The sequence below is a fragment of the Phyllobates terribilis genome, unplaced genomic scaffold, assembly GCF_046119375.1.
Source record: "Phyllobates terribilis strain yellow unplaced genomic scaffold, ASM4611937v1 Scaffold_4__5_contigs__length_816908805, whole genome shotgun sequence".
Taxonomy (NCBI): Eukaryota; Metazoa; Chordata; class Amphibia; order Anura; family Dendrobatidae; genus Phyllobates; species Phyllobates terribilis.
In genome coordinates this window covers 605,059,651-605,077,429 of record NW_027362764.1, presented here as the reverse complement: position 1 = coordinate 605,077,429, position 17,779 = coordinate 605,059,651, and the positions used below count along the sequence as shown (strand labels likewise).

Here is a 17,779-nt window from a genome sequence, read left to right as displayed (position 1 = left end):
GAGCAGGTTTTTAAAAGAGCAGCATGACATTACATCAGTGACCACCTAAGGAAGCGGAATGTGAAATGCGTATAGAGACAGAGAAGAGGGCACAGCATTGGAATAGACCATGTGTAAGAAACCTATTTGATCTCTGAGTATTGTTGCTTTGATTGGTATCTTATATACACTGCGTTTCAAATTATTATTGCAAATTGTATTTATATGTCATAAAGATGTAATTTTTTGTTTTTCAAATAAACTCATGGATAGTATTTTGTCTCTTTGAATCACTGAAATCAATCTCAAACACCTGTGATAATTAGATTGACAGGTGAGCCCAATTAACGCTTTCACCACCCAGCCTGTTTTCACCTTAATGAACAGGCCAAATTTTACAATTCTGACCAGTGTCACTTTATGAGATAATAACTCTGGAACGCTTCAACAAATCCGAGTAATTCTGAGATTAACGTGACATATTGTACTTTATGTTAATGGTAAAGTTAGGTGGATATTTTTTTGTTTATTTGCAAAAATATCAGAATTTTGGTGAAAACTTGGCAAATTTCAAGCTAACAATTCTTATGACCTTAAACCAGAGAGGAATATCACACAAAATAGTTAATAAATGACATTTTCCACATATCTACTTTACATCAGCACCATTTTTGAAAGATAACTTTTTTTTGTTAGGACGTTAGAAGGGTTAAAAGTTGGTTTTCTCAATTTTCCAACAAAACCAATATTTTTTAGCGACTGCATCACATTTGAAGTGACTTTGAGGTGCCTATATCACAGAAAATACCCCAAAGTGACAGCATTCTAAAAATTGCATGCCTCATGGTGCTCAAAACCATATTCAAGAAGTTTTTAACCCTTCAGGTGCTTCACAGAAATGAAAGCAATGCTTTAGCCCGAAATTTTGCAGTTTCACAAGGGAAACAGGAGAAAATGGATTGTACAATTTGTTGGGCAATTTCTCCTGAATACGCAGATACCCGATACATCGAGGAAAACTACTGTTTGGGCGCACGGCAGGGCTCGGAAGGGAAGGAGCACCATATGACTTTTGGAGAGCAAAATTGGCTGGAATAGATAGTGGATGCCATGTGGCGTTTGGAGAGCCCCTGATGTGCCTAAACAGTGGAAACCCCCCAAAATTAACCCCATTTTGGAAACTACACCTCTCATCTAGGTGTGTAGTGAGCATTTTTAACCTTCAGGCGATTCACAGAATTGTATAACATTGGGCTGAGTAAAGGAAAATTACCATTTTCCACTAAAATTTTGCATTGGCCTCAAGTTTTTAATTTTCAAAAAGAATAAGAAAAAAATTAACCATAAAATTTGTTACGCAATTTCTCCTCAGTATGCCAATAATTGAAAAGTGGTTGAAAACTACTTTTGAGGCACAGTGCAAAGCTCCGAAGGGAATAAGCGCCGTATTGGAGTTTAGATTTTGCAGGAATGGTTTGAGGGTGCCATGTCATATTGGCAGAGCCCCTGAGGTGCCAGAACAATGGAACCCCACCAATGAATTCATCTAGGGGTGCAGTGAGCATGTTGACACCACATGTGCCTCATAGAATTTTATACCATTGGGCAGTGAAGAAAGAATAATTAAATTTTTGCCACTAAAATTTTGTTTTAGTCCCAATTTTTTAATTTTTAGAAGCGCTAATAGGAGAAATTGCACAATTGTGCTGTCCATTTTTACCTGAGCACAGCAATACCCTACATGTAATCGGGAAATACTTTTCAGGCACAGTGAAAAGCTCAGAAGGGAAGGTGCGCCATATGGAGAATATTTTGCTCTTATGGTTTGCGGGTACCATGGTTCACTGAGGGTTCAGAAAGGAAGGAGCGCCAAATAGATAAGATTTGGCTCTTATGGTCTGCGGGTACCATGGTTCACTGACAGAGCAATTGAGGTGCAGAAAAGCAGAACCCCCCAATAAGTCACCCCATTTTTCAAGCTACACCTCTCAATGTATTAATCTAAGGGTACAGTTTTCATAATGACACCACGGGTGCGTCACAGAATTCTATACCATTGGGTGGTGAAGAGAGAATAATTACAGTTTTACCACAAGAAAAATAGTTTCAGCCCCAGATTTTACATTTTCACAAAGGGAAATCAGTAAAAATGGCACCAAAATTTGTGACAATTTCTGCTGAATGTGGAAATACCCCATATGTGGCTGTACAGTACTGCTAAGCCACACGGAGAGACTCGGAAGGGAAGGAGCGGTATTTGACTCTCGGAGAGCAAATTATCGTCAAATAGTTTGCAGACTCCATATACAAAGCCCCTAAGTGACAGAAGAGCAAAATCACCCCTCACGTGACCCCATTTTGGAAATTACACGCCTCTACAGGTGTAGTGATGATTTTGATTCAATGGGTGTTTTCCAGAAACAAGCAGCATTTGATGTTACTAAGTGAAAATTGCAAATCTGTCATTGTAGTGCCTAGTAAGTTGTAGTGCCCAGTACACTACAGTACATTCATCGTGCCCAGCTAGTGCTTCTGGAGACATGGTCCCCATAAATTAAGCAGGCTCTCATAGATTCAGAAATGCCAAATATGTGGACGCTATATTTAGTTTAGGCATACTGTGGCTCACAATGGAGGGTGGCACTTGGACTTGGGAGCACAAAATTCGCTGGATTTCCTTTGGATGGGCAAAAAGCCACAGCGCTTTTCCAGAGCCTTTCTGCTATCAGTAACATGGAAGTCCCCTATATTTCCATTGACAGATGACAGATGAGAGTGGGGGCTTTTTTTGTGGATTGAGTTAAAGCTTTTATTGGGAACATTTTACATAATATTTTGGATCACATTTATCATGCGCTCTATTTTTCCATCTAAGTCTCCGAATTACATGATTCAGATGAAACCCCTGAGGAATCCGTTCACCACTATAATGAGGCAGCAGAGTAAGGCTACGGTCACACTATCAGTATTTGGTCAGTATTTCACATCAGCATTTGTAAGCCAAAACCCAGAGTGGCTGAAAAATGCAGAAGTGGTGACGTGTTTCTATTATACTTTTTATCTGAATGTTCCTCACCTGGTTTTGGCTTACAAATACTGATGTAAAATACTGAGCAAATACCGACAGTGTGACCGTAGCCTTACTCTGGACTCCGTCTGGCCTCTGTTGAGCTGTGTCCTTCTGTTCAGAGGTTCACAAAACTGTGGCCGACCGTGTTTTATGCAACCTTAAAAAGACAGACACTGCTGTACTATAGACCAGACGGCGTTCACAGTGCCTCCATGTGCCTCATTATAGGGAATCTTCTGCTGGGGGGTTCTGTCTGAATCACGTATTTCAGAGATTTACAAGGAAACCCTGGCATAAGCGCTTTTGTTTGTTCATTTTTCTTTTTTTTACATAAAACATACATATTTATTGGTATCATTTTATTGCTTTTTTTTCACTTAGTCTCTATATGGAACTTTAACTTTTATTACTTTGATCACTGGTATAATGAATTGTAATGCACCAGCACTGCAATGCTTAGACTGGCCCACAGGAGAATCCTCCGGTGGGCTCAAGTGCAAGAGCCACCACCCTCTTACATGAGCAGCACTTGGCACAATATACTTGAATCACTATGTACAGATAAAGGCAGCATCTTATTCATTTAACAATCTACCCAGTCCATTGTTAATATATAATTTGTGGTTGAGGATAATGTCACATTTGTATGAAGCTGAAAAGTGGGGCCCTGAAGTTGGTTATTGGTGGGGCCCTGGCACCCCAGTCCAACATTGATTATACCTGTCAGTATACACTGACAGAAGCCTCTAAGATCATGCTGCTAGAATGGTCTAAATGAGCCATCATAGTTGGCAGACCTGGAGGTTGTCATGATAACCTCGGGCTGCCATAGCAATCATCGGGCTCTCGCGATGATGTCGCGAGAGTGTCGATCTGAAAGGAGGAGTCCCCTCCCTCTCTTCTAAATTCTGCGATCGCTTCGCTATTGATAGCAGCATTTAGGGGGTTAAATAGCCCTGGCAGTGCAGGCACAGCTTCTGGCTGTGACAGCCGGGGCTTGGTTTTCACTTAAGCCGAGCTGACGGGTGATATTGAAAGCACTGCTCCTGTGCCCACATGATAGCAAAGACGCAAGTTTACGTCATTTTTCAAGAACTCCATGCCGACCATGACGTAAACATACATCAAATGTCTTAAAGTGGTTAAAGCAAAACTACTTAAGAAGGACGTTGCACATTATTAAGCAGTCCACAGGTTTCAAGCAATATGGGAAAGAAAAAGGATCTCTCTGCTGTCGAAAAGTGTTAAATAGTGCAATGTTTTGGACAAGGTATGAAAACATTAGATATTTCTCAAAAATGTAAGCATGATCGTCATACTGTGAAGAGATTTATAGCTGATACAGACCACAGACAGGTCTGTCCAGATAAAGGCACAATGAAGACGGTTTCTGCCCGACAAATTCTTTGGCTTAAGAGAAATTCCATTACAAAGCAGCAAACCGGTATTTGACGCAGTTGTGCATAAACCTTCTATTCGGCCACTCAAACAGTGCTCACAAGCAGTTCCAGTGGGCCCAGACATACATGAAGACTATTTTTTTTTTAACTGTAATTTTTATTGAAACAAATTTTTTAATTTTTACAGGAAAAGAAAAAAAATTAGCAATTTAAAATTTTTCACCATCATTTATAGGTTGTCACCCAATCTTATACTATTGTAATAATTTAACATTCGGATAAACATTTTCAAGTATATAAAGAGTAAAAGCTTTGAAACAAACAAACAAACAAACAGGCTCAGACAAAAGGAAAGAGGGGGGAATGATATTTAATGTTATGACCTATTTATATTCGTCTCAGAGGTTATATATTTAACATGGCCCAAAAGGAATCCCAAGGAGACCAAATAAGGGTAAATCTCTCTACAGTATTGTCATTAAGGGCTACCCGGTACTCAAGGTTCCTGATATCCTTGATGTGAGATTATATATCTAGTTGGGAAGGTGGAGAGGTTTGCTTCCAATGGTAGGCAATCAAAACAGCGGGCTGCTGGCAACATATCTAAAAGCAATCTAATGGATCTCTTAGATGTAGACAATATTTAATAGAAAGAGTTGAGGATCTAGAGGGACATCTACTCCGAAACTTGCTTAGTGAGGAGTTTTACTTTCACCCAAAATGGTTTAATCAGAGGGCAGTCCCAAAAAATATGAAAAATAGAACCTCTAGACAGGACACACAGCCATCAAGAGAAAGGAATAGATGGGTCAATTTTATGTAAAAATTCAGGTGTGTGGTACCAGAGATGAAGAATTTTGTACTGATTTTCTTTGTATGAAATACAAGATGCAGTCTTAGCAGCTCTGGTCCAAACATTTCTTCAATCTACCACGGTTAGTGCTTTACTCAGATGTTCCTCTCATTTGAGCATATAAGAGTGTCTAGTTAAGGATTCTGTATCTGGAGAGTGTATAATATTGTAAATACTAGATATTAAACCTCTTGTTGAACTAATCTTGCACAGTCTCTCGAAGGAGGTAGGAATGGAGGTCTGTAGACCGTGGCGTAATGATGAGGCAAAGTGCCTAATCTTAATATATTGGAATAATAAAGAGAATGGAGAGAGAACTTTGTTTTCAGCTCATCATAGGAATGTAAAATTCGCGTTTTATAGTTGATTATGTCAGCGAAGTTAAACAAGCCAGATTGAGTCCATACACCTGTCAATGAGTTGGTTAAACTTTCAGGGAAATTTGGATGGAAAATGATGTAAGTAAGAGCAGAATTCATTGATGCCAGATTGAATTTTTTAGAGCAGACCCTCCATATATTTATGGTGTACATCATTGGACCTTATACAGTTGTGCTCAAAAATTTACATACCCTGGCAGAATTTTTCCTTTCTTGGCCTTGTTTCAGAGAATATTAATGATAACCAAAAAACTTTTCTCCACTCATGGATATTGGTTGGGTGAAGCCATTTATTGTCAAACTACTGTGTTTTCTCTTTTTAAATCTTAATGACAACCAAAAACATCCAAATGACCCTGATCAGAAGTCCACATACCCTGGTGTTTTTGGCCTGATAACATGCACAGAATTTGACACAAATGGGCTTGAATGGCTACTGAAGGTAACATCCTCAACTGTGACCTGTTTGCTTGTAATCAGTGTGTGCATAAAAGCTGAGTGAGTTTCTGGGACCCAGACAGACTCTTGCATCTTTCATCGAGCCACTGACGTTTTTGGATTGTGAGTTATAAGGAAAGCCAAAGAACTATCAACGGATCTACTGGAAAAGGTAGTTGAACTGTATAACACGAGAAAGGGACACAAAAAATATCCAAGGAATTGACAATGCCAGCCAGCAGCTTTCAAACTGTAATTAACAAATGGAAAATCAGGGGCTCTGTTAAAACCAAACCACGGTAAGGTAGACCAACAAAAATTTCAGACACAACTGCCAGTAAAATAGTTGGGGATGTAAAGAAAAAACCACAAATAACATCAGCTGAAATTCAGGAGTCTCTGAAAACTAGCGGTGTGGCTATTTCAAGATGCACAATAAAGAGGCACTTGAAGAAAAATGGGCAGCATGGTCGAGTCGCCAGAAGAAAACTATTACTGTGCAAATGCCACAAAGTATCTGGCCTACAATATGCCAAACAGCACAGAGAAGAGCCTCAAAACTTCTGCAATAAGGTAATTTGGAGTGACGAGACCAAAATGTTACTTTTTGGCCACAACCATAAACGTTACATTTGGAGAGAGGTCAACAAGGCCTATGATGAAAGGAAAACCATTCCTACAGTAAAGCACGGAGGTGGATTGCTGATGTTTTGGGGATGTGTGAGCTACAAAGGCACAGGAAACTTGATAAAAGTTGAAGGAAAGATGAATGTAGCACGTTATCAGCAAATACTGGAGGCAAATTTGCACTCATCAGCCGGGAAGCTGCGCATGGGACGTACTTGGACGTTCCAACATGACAATGATCCAAAACACAAGGCCAAGTCGACCTGTCATTGGCTACAGTAGAACAAAGTGAAGGTTCTGGAGTGCCCATCTCAGTCTCCTGACCTCAATATCATTGAGCCACTCTGGGGAGATCTCAAGCGCGCAGTTCATGCTAGACAGCCCAGGAATTTACAGGAACTGGAGGCTTTTCGCCATGAAGAATGGGCAGCTTTACCATCTGAGAAATAAAGAACCTCATCCACAACTACCACAAAAGACTTCAAGCTGTCATTGATGGTTAGAGGGGGCAATACACGGTATTAAAAACTGGGGTATGTGAACTTTTGATCAGGGTCATTTGGATGTTTTTGGTTGTCATTAAGATCTAAAAAGAGAAAACACAGTAGTTTGACAATAAATGGCTTCACCCAACCAATAACCATGAGTGAAGAAAAAGTTTTTTGGTTATCATTAATATTCTCTGAAACAAGGCCAAGAAAGGAAAAATTCTGCCGAGGTATGTAAACTTTTGAGCACAACTGTAGGTCTATTGAAGGGGGATTGTAAGTCCCTTTCCAGATCAGGAAGTTGGGGTGAGGTGGGGCTAACCATAATTTTTCAATCTCCATCCATTTCGTATAGGCAGGTTTAGAAGACCATGATGGGATTGTGTGGAGGTGAGATGCCCAATAATAATGAACAAAGTTAAATGCCGCTTGGCCTCTCATCTTTTTATCAGCCAACATTACTGACTTTGGAATTCTATGACGTCTTCCTGCCCATATAAAAATTAAAGTGACTGCTTGAAAAGCACGTAAATCTGAGTGGGTCCGATATGGGTAAAGTCTAAAAGAGAGATAAAAAATTTTGGCAAGGAAAATGGGAAAAGTGCGGTCTATGGAGCTCCGGGTTATCAGAGTGGAGGAATTTAGGAAAAAGGGGGATCACCTGAAGAAGGCAGTAATCCACTGCCAAAATGCGTTGTGATTATTATTCCTAATAAAAGGCTCCGTTTAGAAGGATCCCCTGTTTTCTTAAATTCCTCCACTCTGATCACCCGACGCTCCAAAGACCGCATTTTTCCCATTTTCATTGCCATTATCCCTCCTTGTGGGCCCGCGGCAGGAGCAGCCAAGAGATAGGAGCTCCAGACAGTTGAATTGAGCACCTGTGTCTACGTCACACTTGGACACGTGACCATTAGGCTCCAGTATCTCGGTTCATCTGGACATACAGGCTTCTCCCGAGGTTGTGCAGGGTTGCACAACCCGGTAAGTTGAGCAGACACTTCAAATCCCTACCTGCCCCACTGAATCACCAGGTTTCACCCTTTAGCGCCTCTCTGTCTCTAACTTTTGTTTTATAAGAATTTTTGGAGGATAGTCATTTTTATTGATGAAATGTGTCCCAATAGTGAGAGAGGGAGTGACTTCCATTTTGTCAATAAGGATCGCATTTTTTATATAGTGAAGGGAAATTGTTCTCGTATAGAGTGGAGTACGAGGTTGTGAGACTGAGTCCTAGGTATTTGAGAGAGGTGGCACCCCAGTAATATTTAAAGTTACTCTGGAGGTGATCTAGATAGGGGTCATTTATGTTAAGTGGGAGAGCTTCAGCTTTAGTTGTATTTGTTTTATACCTTGATAATTGGCCAAATTTTAAAAGCAGTGAATGGAGGCTGGGGAGCGATGTATGAGGTTTCGTGAGTGTTAGGATGATATTATCGGCAAAAAGGGATAATTTGAATTCTTTGTCATTAATCCAGACTCCCTTAATGTCTGGTGATGCTCCGATAACAGTAGCCAAAGGCTCAATGCAAAAGACGAAAAGTAGGGGGGAATGAGGGCAACTTTGTCTGGTGCCGTTTTTAATTTTAATTGGTTTAGAGGAGCTATGAGGAAGATATATCGTAACTGACGGACTAGAGTATAATCTCTCAGCAACTTTTTAAAAAGAGCCCTCTATGCCATATGTCCCAAGGGCTTTAAGCATAAAAGGCCAACTGAGGCGATCAAACACCTTAAAGGTGAGTATCCAGCTCCGAATCCAGTTAAAACTTGTCTTTATTGGAAACTTTAAGTTAAAATAGTAGCTCCATGACAGGAGAGATCATGTCAATGACAGACAAAAAGTTAAGCGTTTCAAACGTACGCTGGCGTCTATTGTTATAACGTAAAGAGTTGTGACAAAGGACGCTGGAGTGCGTTCGAAACGCGTAACTTTTGTCTGATATAAAAAAGGAGTCCTATCTTAACATGTAACTTGGTCAGTTAAAATATTTTTGATTGCAAAGCTTTTGATTTCAGTAAATCTGAACTCTTAATGCTGCAAATTCAACAAATGACCATTTTCAGTTCTTTACAACTTATAAAATGTTTGGAAACTGTTGTGCATAATAATTTGGAACAGTGCATTTTGAGTTTTTTTTTTATTAGCTTTGAAAAAATATTGTCATCATTCAGAGGTTTATCCAATAAAATTTGATTTATACTCTAATGATTTGAACATTATACTGACTCAACTTCATCGAACATTTAGGAAAATCAGAGAAAATAGCATTTGCATAATTATTTAGCCAAAAAGTTACGCATTTCAAACGTACGCTGGTGTCTTTTGTTATAACTTAAAGAGTTGTGACAAAGGATGCTGGAGTGCGTTCGAAACGCGTAACTTTTTGTCTGTCACTGACATAATCTCCCCCGTCATGCAGCTACTATTTTAACTTAAAGTTTCCAATAAAGACAAGTTTTAACTGGATTTGGAGCTGGATACTCACCTTTTTGCTACGCACCACGTCCGGTCAGGACGAACTTTCTGTGCTCCTGCACAGAGAACCGCAATAGGTGAGCTGGCTTTTTTTCTATTTGATCAAACGCCTTCTCAGCGTCCAAACTCAGGAGGAGAGTAGGTACTCCAGGTTTTTTGTCTATTTCTATGAGATCAACTGCCCTTCTGGTGTTGTTGCCGCCTTGTCTAAAAGGGACAAATCCCACTTAGTCTTTGTGCATCATATAAGGCAATCACTGATTCAGACGTATTGCTAAAATTTTTGTAAATATTTTAACATCTGAATTGAGAAGGGCAATCGGTCTATAGTTTTTACAATCTAGTCTATCCTTGCATGGTTTGGGAATCAATGTTATAAATGAGTGTAGCATGGAGTCAGGGATCGGGGCTCCCTTTAGAAAATAATTGAAAAAGGGAATTAATGCAGGTAGAAGTTTATCTTGGTTGGTCTTGCAGTATAAGTAGGAAAAACCATCAGGTCCTGTGGTCTTCTTATTTGGAAGGTTATGGATTGCATCCTTGATTTCCTTTTCGGTAATTACGTCATTTAATGAAGCCATTGCTTCTGAGGAAAGAGAAGGCAATTGACAAGAGCCCAAGAACAAACCAATAAGGTTACTTTTGGCTAGTGGTTAGATGGGACATGAAGATTGATTTTTAAACAGTTTTGTTTACTAGTGAATGTTGTGCAACACTGGATATGCCAGATGGATGGAGTAGTGGATGGTTGCTGGATGGCCACCATGTCCCAACAAGGCTGTGACATCAGAAGGAGGTGGCAGAGTCATGTTTTGGGCAGGAATTATAAGGAGAGAGCTGGTAGGCCCCTTTAGGGTCTCTGAAAGTGTGAAAATGACCTCGACAATGTATGTAGTTTCTGACTGACCATATTCTTCCAAAAGAAAAGAATAGTGCCATCTGTAGCAAAATCATCTTTATGCATGACAACGCACCATCTCCTGCTGTAAAGTATGCCTCTGAGTCATTGGCTGCTATGGGTATGAATAAAAGAAGAGAAACTCATGGCGTGGCCACCACCCTTCTCTGACCTCAACCCTATTGAGAACCTTTGGAGTATCCTCAAGCAAAAGATCTATGAGGATGGGAGGCAGTTCACATCAAAACAGAAGTTCTGGGAAGCTATTCTGTCATCCTGCAAAGAAGTTCAAGCAGAAACTATCCAAAAACTCACAAGTGCAATGGATGCAAGAATTATGAAGGGGATATAAAAAGGAGTCCTATCTTAACATGTAACTTGGCCAGTTAAAATAATTTTGATTGCAAAGCTTTTGATTTCTGTAAAGCTAAACTCTTAATGCTGCAAATTCAACAAATGACCATTTTCAGTTCTTTACAACTTATAAAATGTTTGGAAACTGTTGTGCATAGTAATTTGGAACAGTGCATTTTGAGTTTTTTTTAGCTTTGAAAAAAATATTGTCATCATTCAGAGGTTTATCCAATAAAATTTGATTTATACTCTAATGATTTGAACATTATACTGATTCATCTGCATCGACCATTTAGGAAAATCAGAGAAAAATAGAATTTGCATAATTATTTGGACCAAGTTGAATGCCATTTTAGCTAAAAGTAAAAACTGCAAGATTTGAACTCTTGACCATGAAATGAATGAAAATAGCTAAGTACAAGACACTTAGAATAAATATCTAAAAATAAATCATCTATAGTTTTTTTGTGTGAATGAATAACTATCTTATACATAATGTTGTTAGAAAGGCATTCTGACCTTCCACGTGTGATTCTCTGCAAGACCTTTATTCCTAGGAGACGGCATGCTTTGCCTTCCAATGTTTGGCAGTATTCCCTCATGTCATCAATAGCTGTGTTCACAAATTGAACTTGGAGCTCACTGAACATTCCATATGCATCTTGGATGAGGAGACCCATTCTGCAAAACAAGGCAAATTGAAAGTTGGCTGCATAATAAGAAAGAATATAACAGTTATAAGATTAGTTCCTATATTATATGTAAAAGACAACCTTAAAGGCAGACCTAGGCAGCCATGGGCTGAAAACAGTGGCCCACTGGCTGCACCACGCCCTCCATGTCCGTCGCCTCCCACTGTCACGGCTATGTGCATCCTCAAGATGCGGACAGAGGTGAATGCATTTGTGGAAGATGATGCCGCCAGTTCCTTCTCCCACCAATCAGCGAGTGAGACAGCTGACGCGATGACGCCATTTTATTGCGTCAGCTCAGCTGAGCTGTGCACTGCACACTGGAGACAGGAGCAGACAGAGGCACAGCGCCGGGGCAACGGGAACGCGAGCGAGGTGAGTATGTGGTGTTTTTTTTCATGGCTGTGGGGGTCAGTTGCTGGACATGGGGAGGCTATGGGGGTCAGTTGCTGGACATGGGGAGGCTATGGGGGTCTCATGCTGACCATGAGGAGGCTACGTGGGTCTCATTGCGGACCATGGGGAGGCTATATGGGTCTCATGCTGACCATGGGGAGGCTATGTGGGTCTCATTGCTGACCATGGGGAGGCTATGTGGGTCTCATGCTAACCATGGGGTGGCTATGTGGGTCTCATGCTGACCATGGGGTGGCTATGTGGGTCTCATGCTGACCATGGGGTGGCTATGTGGGTCTCATGCTGACCATGGGGTGGCTATGTGGGTCTCATGCTGACCATGAGGAGGCTATGTGGAGGCTCATGCTGACCATGGGGATGCTATGTGGAGGCTCATGCTGACCATGGGGATACTATGTGGAGGTTCTTACAGTATATAGGAGGCTATGTGTGTGCTTAAACTGTATATACGGGGATGTGTGTATGCTCAAACGGTATATAGGGGGCTGTGTGTGTGCTCAAACGGTATATAGGGGGATGTCTGCGTACTTAATTCTGCTCAACATGAAGTGATACAATTAATATTAATATAAAGTAATTATAACTAATCTGTTAATATTAACATTGAGCAGAGTTAATTTCAGCCTATTGGTTCAGCCCTCCACAACAGTCACTGTCTCTCATGTAGCCCTTCTATAAAATTAATTGCCCACCCCTGCTTAAAGAGGTTGTCCAGTCTAAATTGAAAAGTCTGCAGACTTGTGAATTCCCCAGCACATGCAAGGATTCGCTGATTTCTGAGTCGGGAACAGCGGTGATGTATGCGATATGCATACTCCAGGGCAGAAGCCGTCTAATGGGCGTTGGCTCGTGAAATACAAGTGTATGGAGCAAGGGTGCGGTCATCTAGTGGGAGTGGCCATCCAGTGAGCGTGGCCTGCTCTATACACTTGTATGGAGCGAGGCCATGCCCACTAGATGGCTTCTACCCGGGAGTATGCATATTGCATACATCACCGCTGTTCCCGGCTCAGAAACCTGCGAATCCTCGCAGTACACAGCTCATGCGCTGTGGGATTCAAAAGTCTGCAGTCATACAGAGTAACTACAGACTTTTCATTTTAGACTGGACAACCCATTTAAACTACCCAAGTTGCTAGTTATCAATGTTTCCACTTTTCACTGTCAACATCCACATACCTAGTATTTCCTATTGGGCATACTTGCAGCTTTATTTAGAGACTAGTTCATCATGATCAGTAGGATACTCATAAATAGGTTCTCACTAATACTATGCATAACAGATCACTGGGACTTCTAAGATGGTGGAAATAAAAGCATTCAGCCACTAACCTAGTTTCACTAAAATATATAACTAGTAAATATAGTGATATTATACAATACTATTGTGGGTATTATCACTATATAATTGTGTATTGTGGCTGTACTTTGTGACTTCTTTACCAATATGATTTTGTGCTCCATAAGAAAAAAAATAAGGCAGTGAACAGTCACAGACTTCGCAATCACAAAACTAAATTTCTACAAATGTTTGCAACTGTTCCGCCATTTGAAAAATATAAAAAAAACTAAGAAAACTTAGTGCAGACCCCCTGAGAATAAAATAGATCAAATTTATCAACTGGAGTAAGTAAAAATGTGAAATTATGACTACTCATTGTAGTCATGAAAAGATGTTTTGTTAAAAGTTTAAAATGTGAGCTGATCTTTTAAATAAATTTAGTGAGAATCTTGCCAAGTACGCTTTCCTATTTGGCATAAAGTGTGCTATTAGTAAATGTTGTCCTCGTCTGTGCTGGTAAATGGCTATTAGATGCTAGTGAGTAGATAGAATGGTGGAGGCAAACTGATGTGCAATACTACCCCCACGGCAAAGATAAACTCTCACCCTACAATGATGCACATTAGTACATTACAGAACAAATTAGTCTTTAAGTGAATATGCAAATATAGATCCAGTTGCCCCATCCACAATAGACAGCTGTCAACTAAGCAATGGTTGGCTGGAAGCTATCTTGCACGACTCCCCCACACCTGGCAGAAATTTCATTTATTTCTTAGAGAACAAGAGAATCGACAATCCGAAATTGTACATGCCGGATCCTTATCTTCCCCGGAATCATCTATTGGGGAGAGTCAAAAGCTACCATATACATTAGACTGTTCCCAAATCCGTTAATATCAGAGGGTTCAGCCAACGTGAGGCTAACGTGTATGGGGGCCTTTAGACATCATTACACATTTGTAAAAACAGGATCCAGCAGAAGACCCATAAACAGGATAAGCTAGTTTGGGATTCTGTAACAGTTAAAGTCTACCTACACTTTCAATACATTGCAAATGGGTGGAGGCAACAATCAATCGCTTAAAAGACTGCTCAGAAGCCCTCAGTCATAGAAGAAGAGGCGCTGAGCTCATGTGGCAGAAGCACTGACCCCCTGCATGAGTGCTGCTGGCACAAAGCTTTGTACAAGCCCATAGACTTTCTATTGAGCCCATATACTGTACCAATATTTAAGACTGCTTAAAACGTATGCTTCACTCGGCAGAAGAATGTTATAAAAAATAAGCAGATGTTTCCGGTAAGTCTTATCCTCTAGACTGTAATGTCATGCCTTTGCTAAGATATGCATGCAAAATACTGCTTAATTTCTATCATATGTGTGACAATATGCTTTACTTGTTTGTGTATGTTTAAACAGGTAAATAAAAAAATGAATACTCTAGCATTATGTTTAGATGCCCGTATCCCCGTGATTTTAGCAGCTAAGTTCCACAATGAAACACTTTTTTTTTTAAATCTCAAAACAACCAGCTTTAATTTTTTAAACATATGCTATTGTTTAGAGGATTTTTTAAGTTTTACTCCTTAAAGAAGCACTCCCATTCAGCTTTTTATTCATTAAAGAGGTTGTCCACAACTATTAACATTGCGATTTCCCAATGAAAGAAGAGGAGAGGGAAAGCACAAGGTGGATGCTGGGCTGTGACACATGGGGAAACCCCACTCACAGCCCATCAATAAGGGGGAGCGCGTCACTGGGTCACCCCCGACTGCAGCCAGAACTTGCCGTGACACCAGTGGAAATCGGAGCTGGCTGTGTAGCACCCTGAGGATTCGGCTGCTACAGGGGTATTGCACCTCAACCCAGAGGTGTGATATTCCACTCCCGGGTAAGGATGGAGTGTGGAACTGAGCTCGGTAGGCTGCATGCACTACACACATCCCATTTCCGAGGAGCAGACCGACGGTACTCCCACTTAGAAATGTGCAGGTACGACCGAGTCTGTTCCTGGCTGGAGTGGGAGGGGGGTGGTACATCCCAAGTAGTGTAGGGGCAGATAGGGGGAGCAGCCTGGGTAAAGATAGGAGCTCATTGGGTGCTGGTCGCCTGAGCTCACACATAGAGGGTGTATATAAGGTGGGCACCATCAAAGAACAGGGTCAGTCTTTGCAGAGCGGTCAGTCTGTCAGTCTTTGCAGAGGAGTCAGTCTGTCAGCCTTTGCAGAGAAGTCAGAGGAAGAGGAGCAGAGTAGCCCCAGAGAGAGAGAGAGAGAGGAGCAGAGAAGAAAGACCCAGGGGAAACAGAAAAGGAACTCTGAGAACCCAAAGTCCATCAGCGGGTGAAGAGTTGGCATCAGGGTACCGGAACCCAAGCTGGTGGGGGCAAAAACACACCCTAGCCAGAGACCGGAGGCCGTGGGCAGCGTCTGCCACGGCCACCCACCACATCCACCCCGAAGGCATACCACGTGGAGGGTCAGGGAACCCAAGGCCAAGGGTGCCCAACAGAAGGCCCGAGGGAGCTGGACCTGGGTGGATCACTAGTGGGGACGGCCAGAGGAAAGGACAGAAGGAGAGCTCAGGGTCACGCTCCGGACTTGCTTGGGGGTTGGCTGGATCCAGGACCTGGTGGACGCAGCACGGCTCGGGTGGTCACTTGAAGCTAGAGTGACCGGAACATCAGCAGTGAGTAAATACCCTAACCTGCACAACCCGACTCTGTCTTCATTCTACATCTACGCTGCACCACCACAACCCCCATCCTCTGCACCTGACCCCCTGAGGCTATACCCCACCCGTTGGGGGTTATACCATTAAAAGCTGCACCTACACCATCAGCCTCAGCGGACCCTGCTGCAGCGGCGGCCATAGTGACCGCAATACAACGGGTGGCGTAGTCGACAATAAAGAACTTAATAACATCTGTAGGACTGCCACATACAACTGAGTTTGACACCCTGGGCACGGACCGGGTCACAGCCACTCGGAAGACTACAACTCCCATCTGATCCGGCTCCGGATATTCCCCCTAAAGAATATGGCCCAGGGGGCGCGTCAACTTTGGCGTAGTCGGCAGGATTACGTGCCCGCAACACCCGGGTACTGCGTGCCTGAAGAAAAGAACGAGTTTACCTCAAAAAGAAGTCTCCTGCCGGTTCCGGAGGGTCCCCGCCATCGGACTCCATCACAGATCGGTTCCCGCCGGTTGTCCGCCATTAACAGCTTTTTCCCGCCATCTGCAGAGTTTCCCGCCACTGGGAGACGATTCCCGCCATTTCCAAAGGTTTCCCGCCTTGGAAGAGCGGACGCCATTATGGGCGTGCCAGAGGGTGGCGAGAGGCCACCTCCCATCGTGGGCCAGGACCGAAAATGGCGTCAAAAGTGGAAACCGCCCCCACCAACAGAGACTGTGATGCTAGAGGTGTCTGTCAGCGTGAAAGAACAGCCCCTGGAGCTGACAGTCACCAAGTGGCCCCGGGACCGCCCTCGAGGTGGGAGGAGACGAAAGGAGAGAACAAAGATGGGTGTCGCTTGGAGCAGTCTAGAGCGAGCGCACCCGGAGGCAAGAAGCCTGGAGAAGAGTATCGGAGGAGCTTACCCGGAGATGGCGAGAAAGCAGAGCAGCACCGGCCCGTTGGCCAGGAGCCTGCTAGAAACAGAGGAGGGAGAGCAGAGCAGCACCGGCCCGCTGGCCAGGAGCCTGCTGGAGACGACTAGAAGAGAGCAGAGCAGCACCGACCCGTTGGTCAGGAGCCTGCTGGAAACAACGACCCCACTAGGACTAGTGGAGGTCCTAGCACAGCTCCCCCGAGACCGGGAGTGTGCACAGACCGCTCTGGAGGGCCTCGCAAGGAGGATGGCCCGGGTGCAGCGAGAGACGTTGGCGGAGTGGAGCCGTGAGATGGCCCAGCAGCCCGAGACCTGTCAGCGGAGCACGCCACCCGAGACGAGGAAACAGACCGCCTCTGAGGATGGCGCGGGAGGATTGAAGGCCGGAGACGGCGCCGAGAAGGGAGCCGAACGAGTGGAGGCAGGTAAAGGGGACGTCTATACCCCAAACCGGGAAACCGCGTACCTGCCCCAGCTCCCCGTCGCAGAGCCCGAAGTCTATCCTGCCGTGCCCGTCGCTGCAACGTCACCGCCGCAGACTAGGCCTCAAACGGGAGCCGCGACCCCTGTGACGTCACACGCCTCGACCCCGAGCGTGACCAAGCAGGAAGTACCACCAGCCTGGTCGCAAGGCCTAGTACCCCCGGGCGCCGCAATACCAACAGCGCCCCCTACCTCCGCGGAGCCCCCGGCCTGGTCGCAGGGCCAAGTAGCCCAGGGTGCCGCAGTCCTTACGGTGCCCTTTACCTTCCAGATACCCCAGGCCTGGCCGCAAGGCCCGGGCAACCCGGGCGCTAACACCACCGCGC

The 17,779-nt window shown here is 43.3% G+C and overlaps 1 protein-coding gene across 2 annotated transcripts in view; it reads right to left on the bottom strand.

The window, feature by feature from the left end:
• The window catches only part of SPIDR (scaffold protein involved in DNA repair), a 613,128-nt gene that overhangs the window by 74,455 nt on the left and 520,894 nt on the right, over window positions 1–17,779 (bottom strand). For both annotated transcript variants that reach the window (XM_073679274.1, XM_073679275.1), the window contains exon 12: window positions 11,486–11,647. In XM_073679274.1, the coding sequence (XP_073535375.1) occupies window positions 11,486–11,647 (162 nt within the window). The remainder of the gene's footprint in view (window positions 1–11,485; window positions 11,648–17,779) is intronic.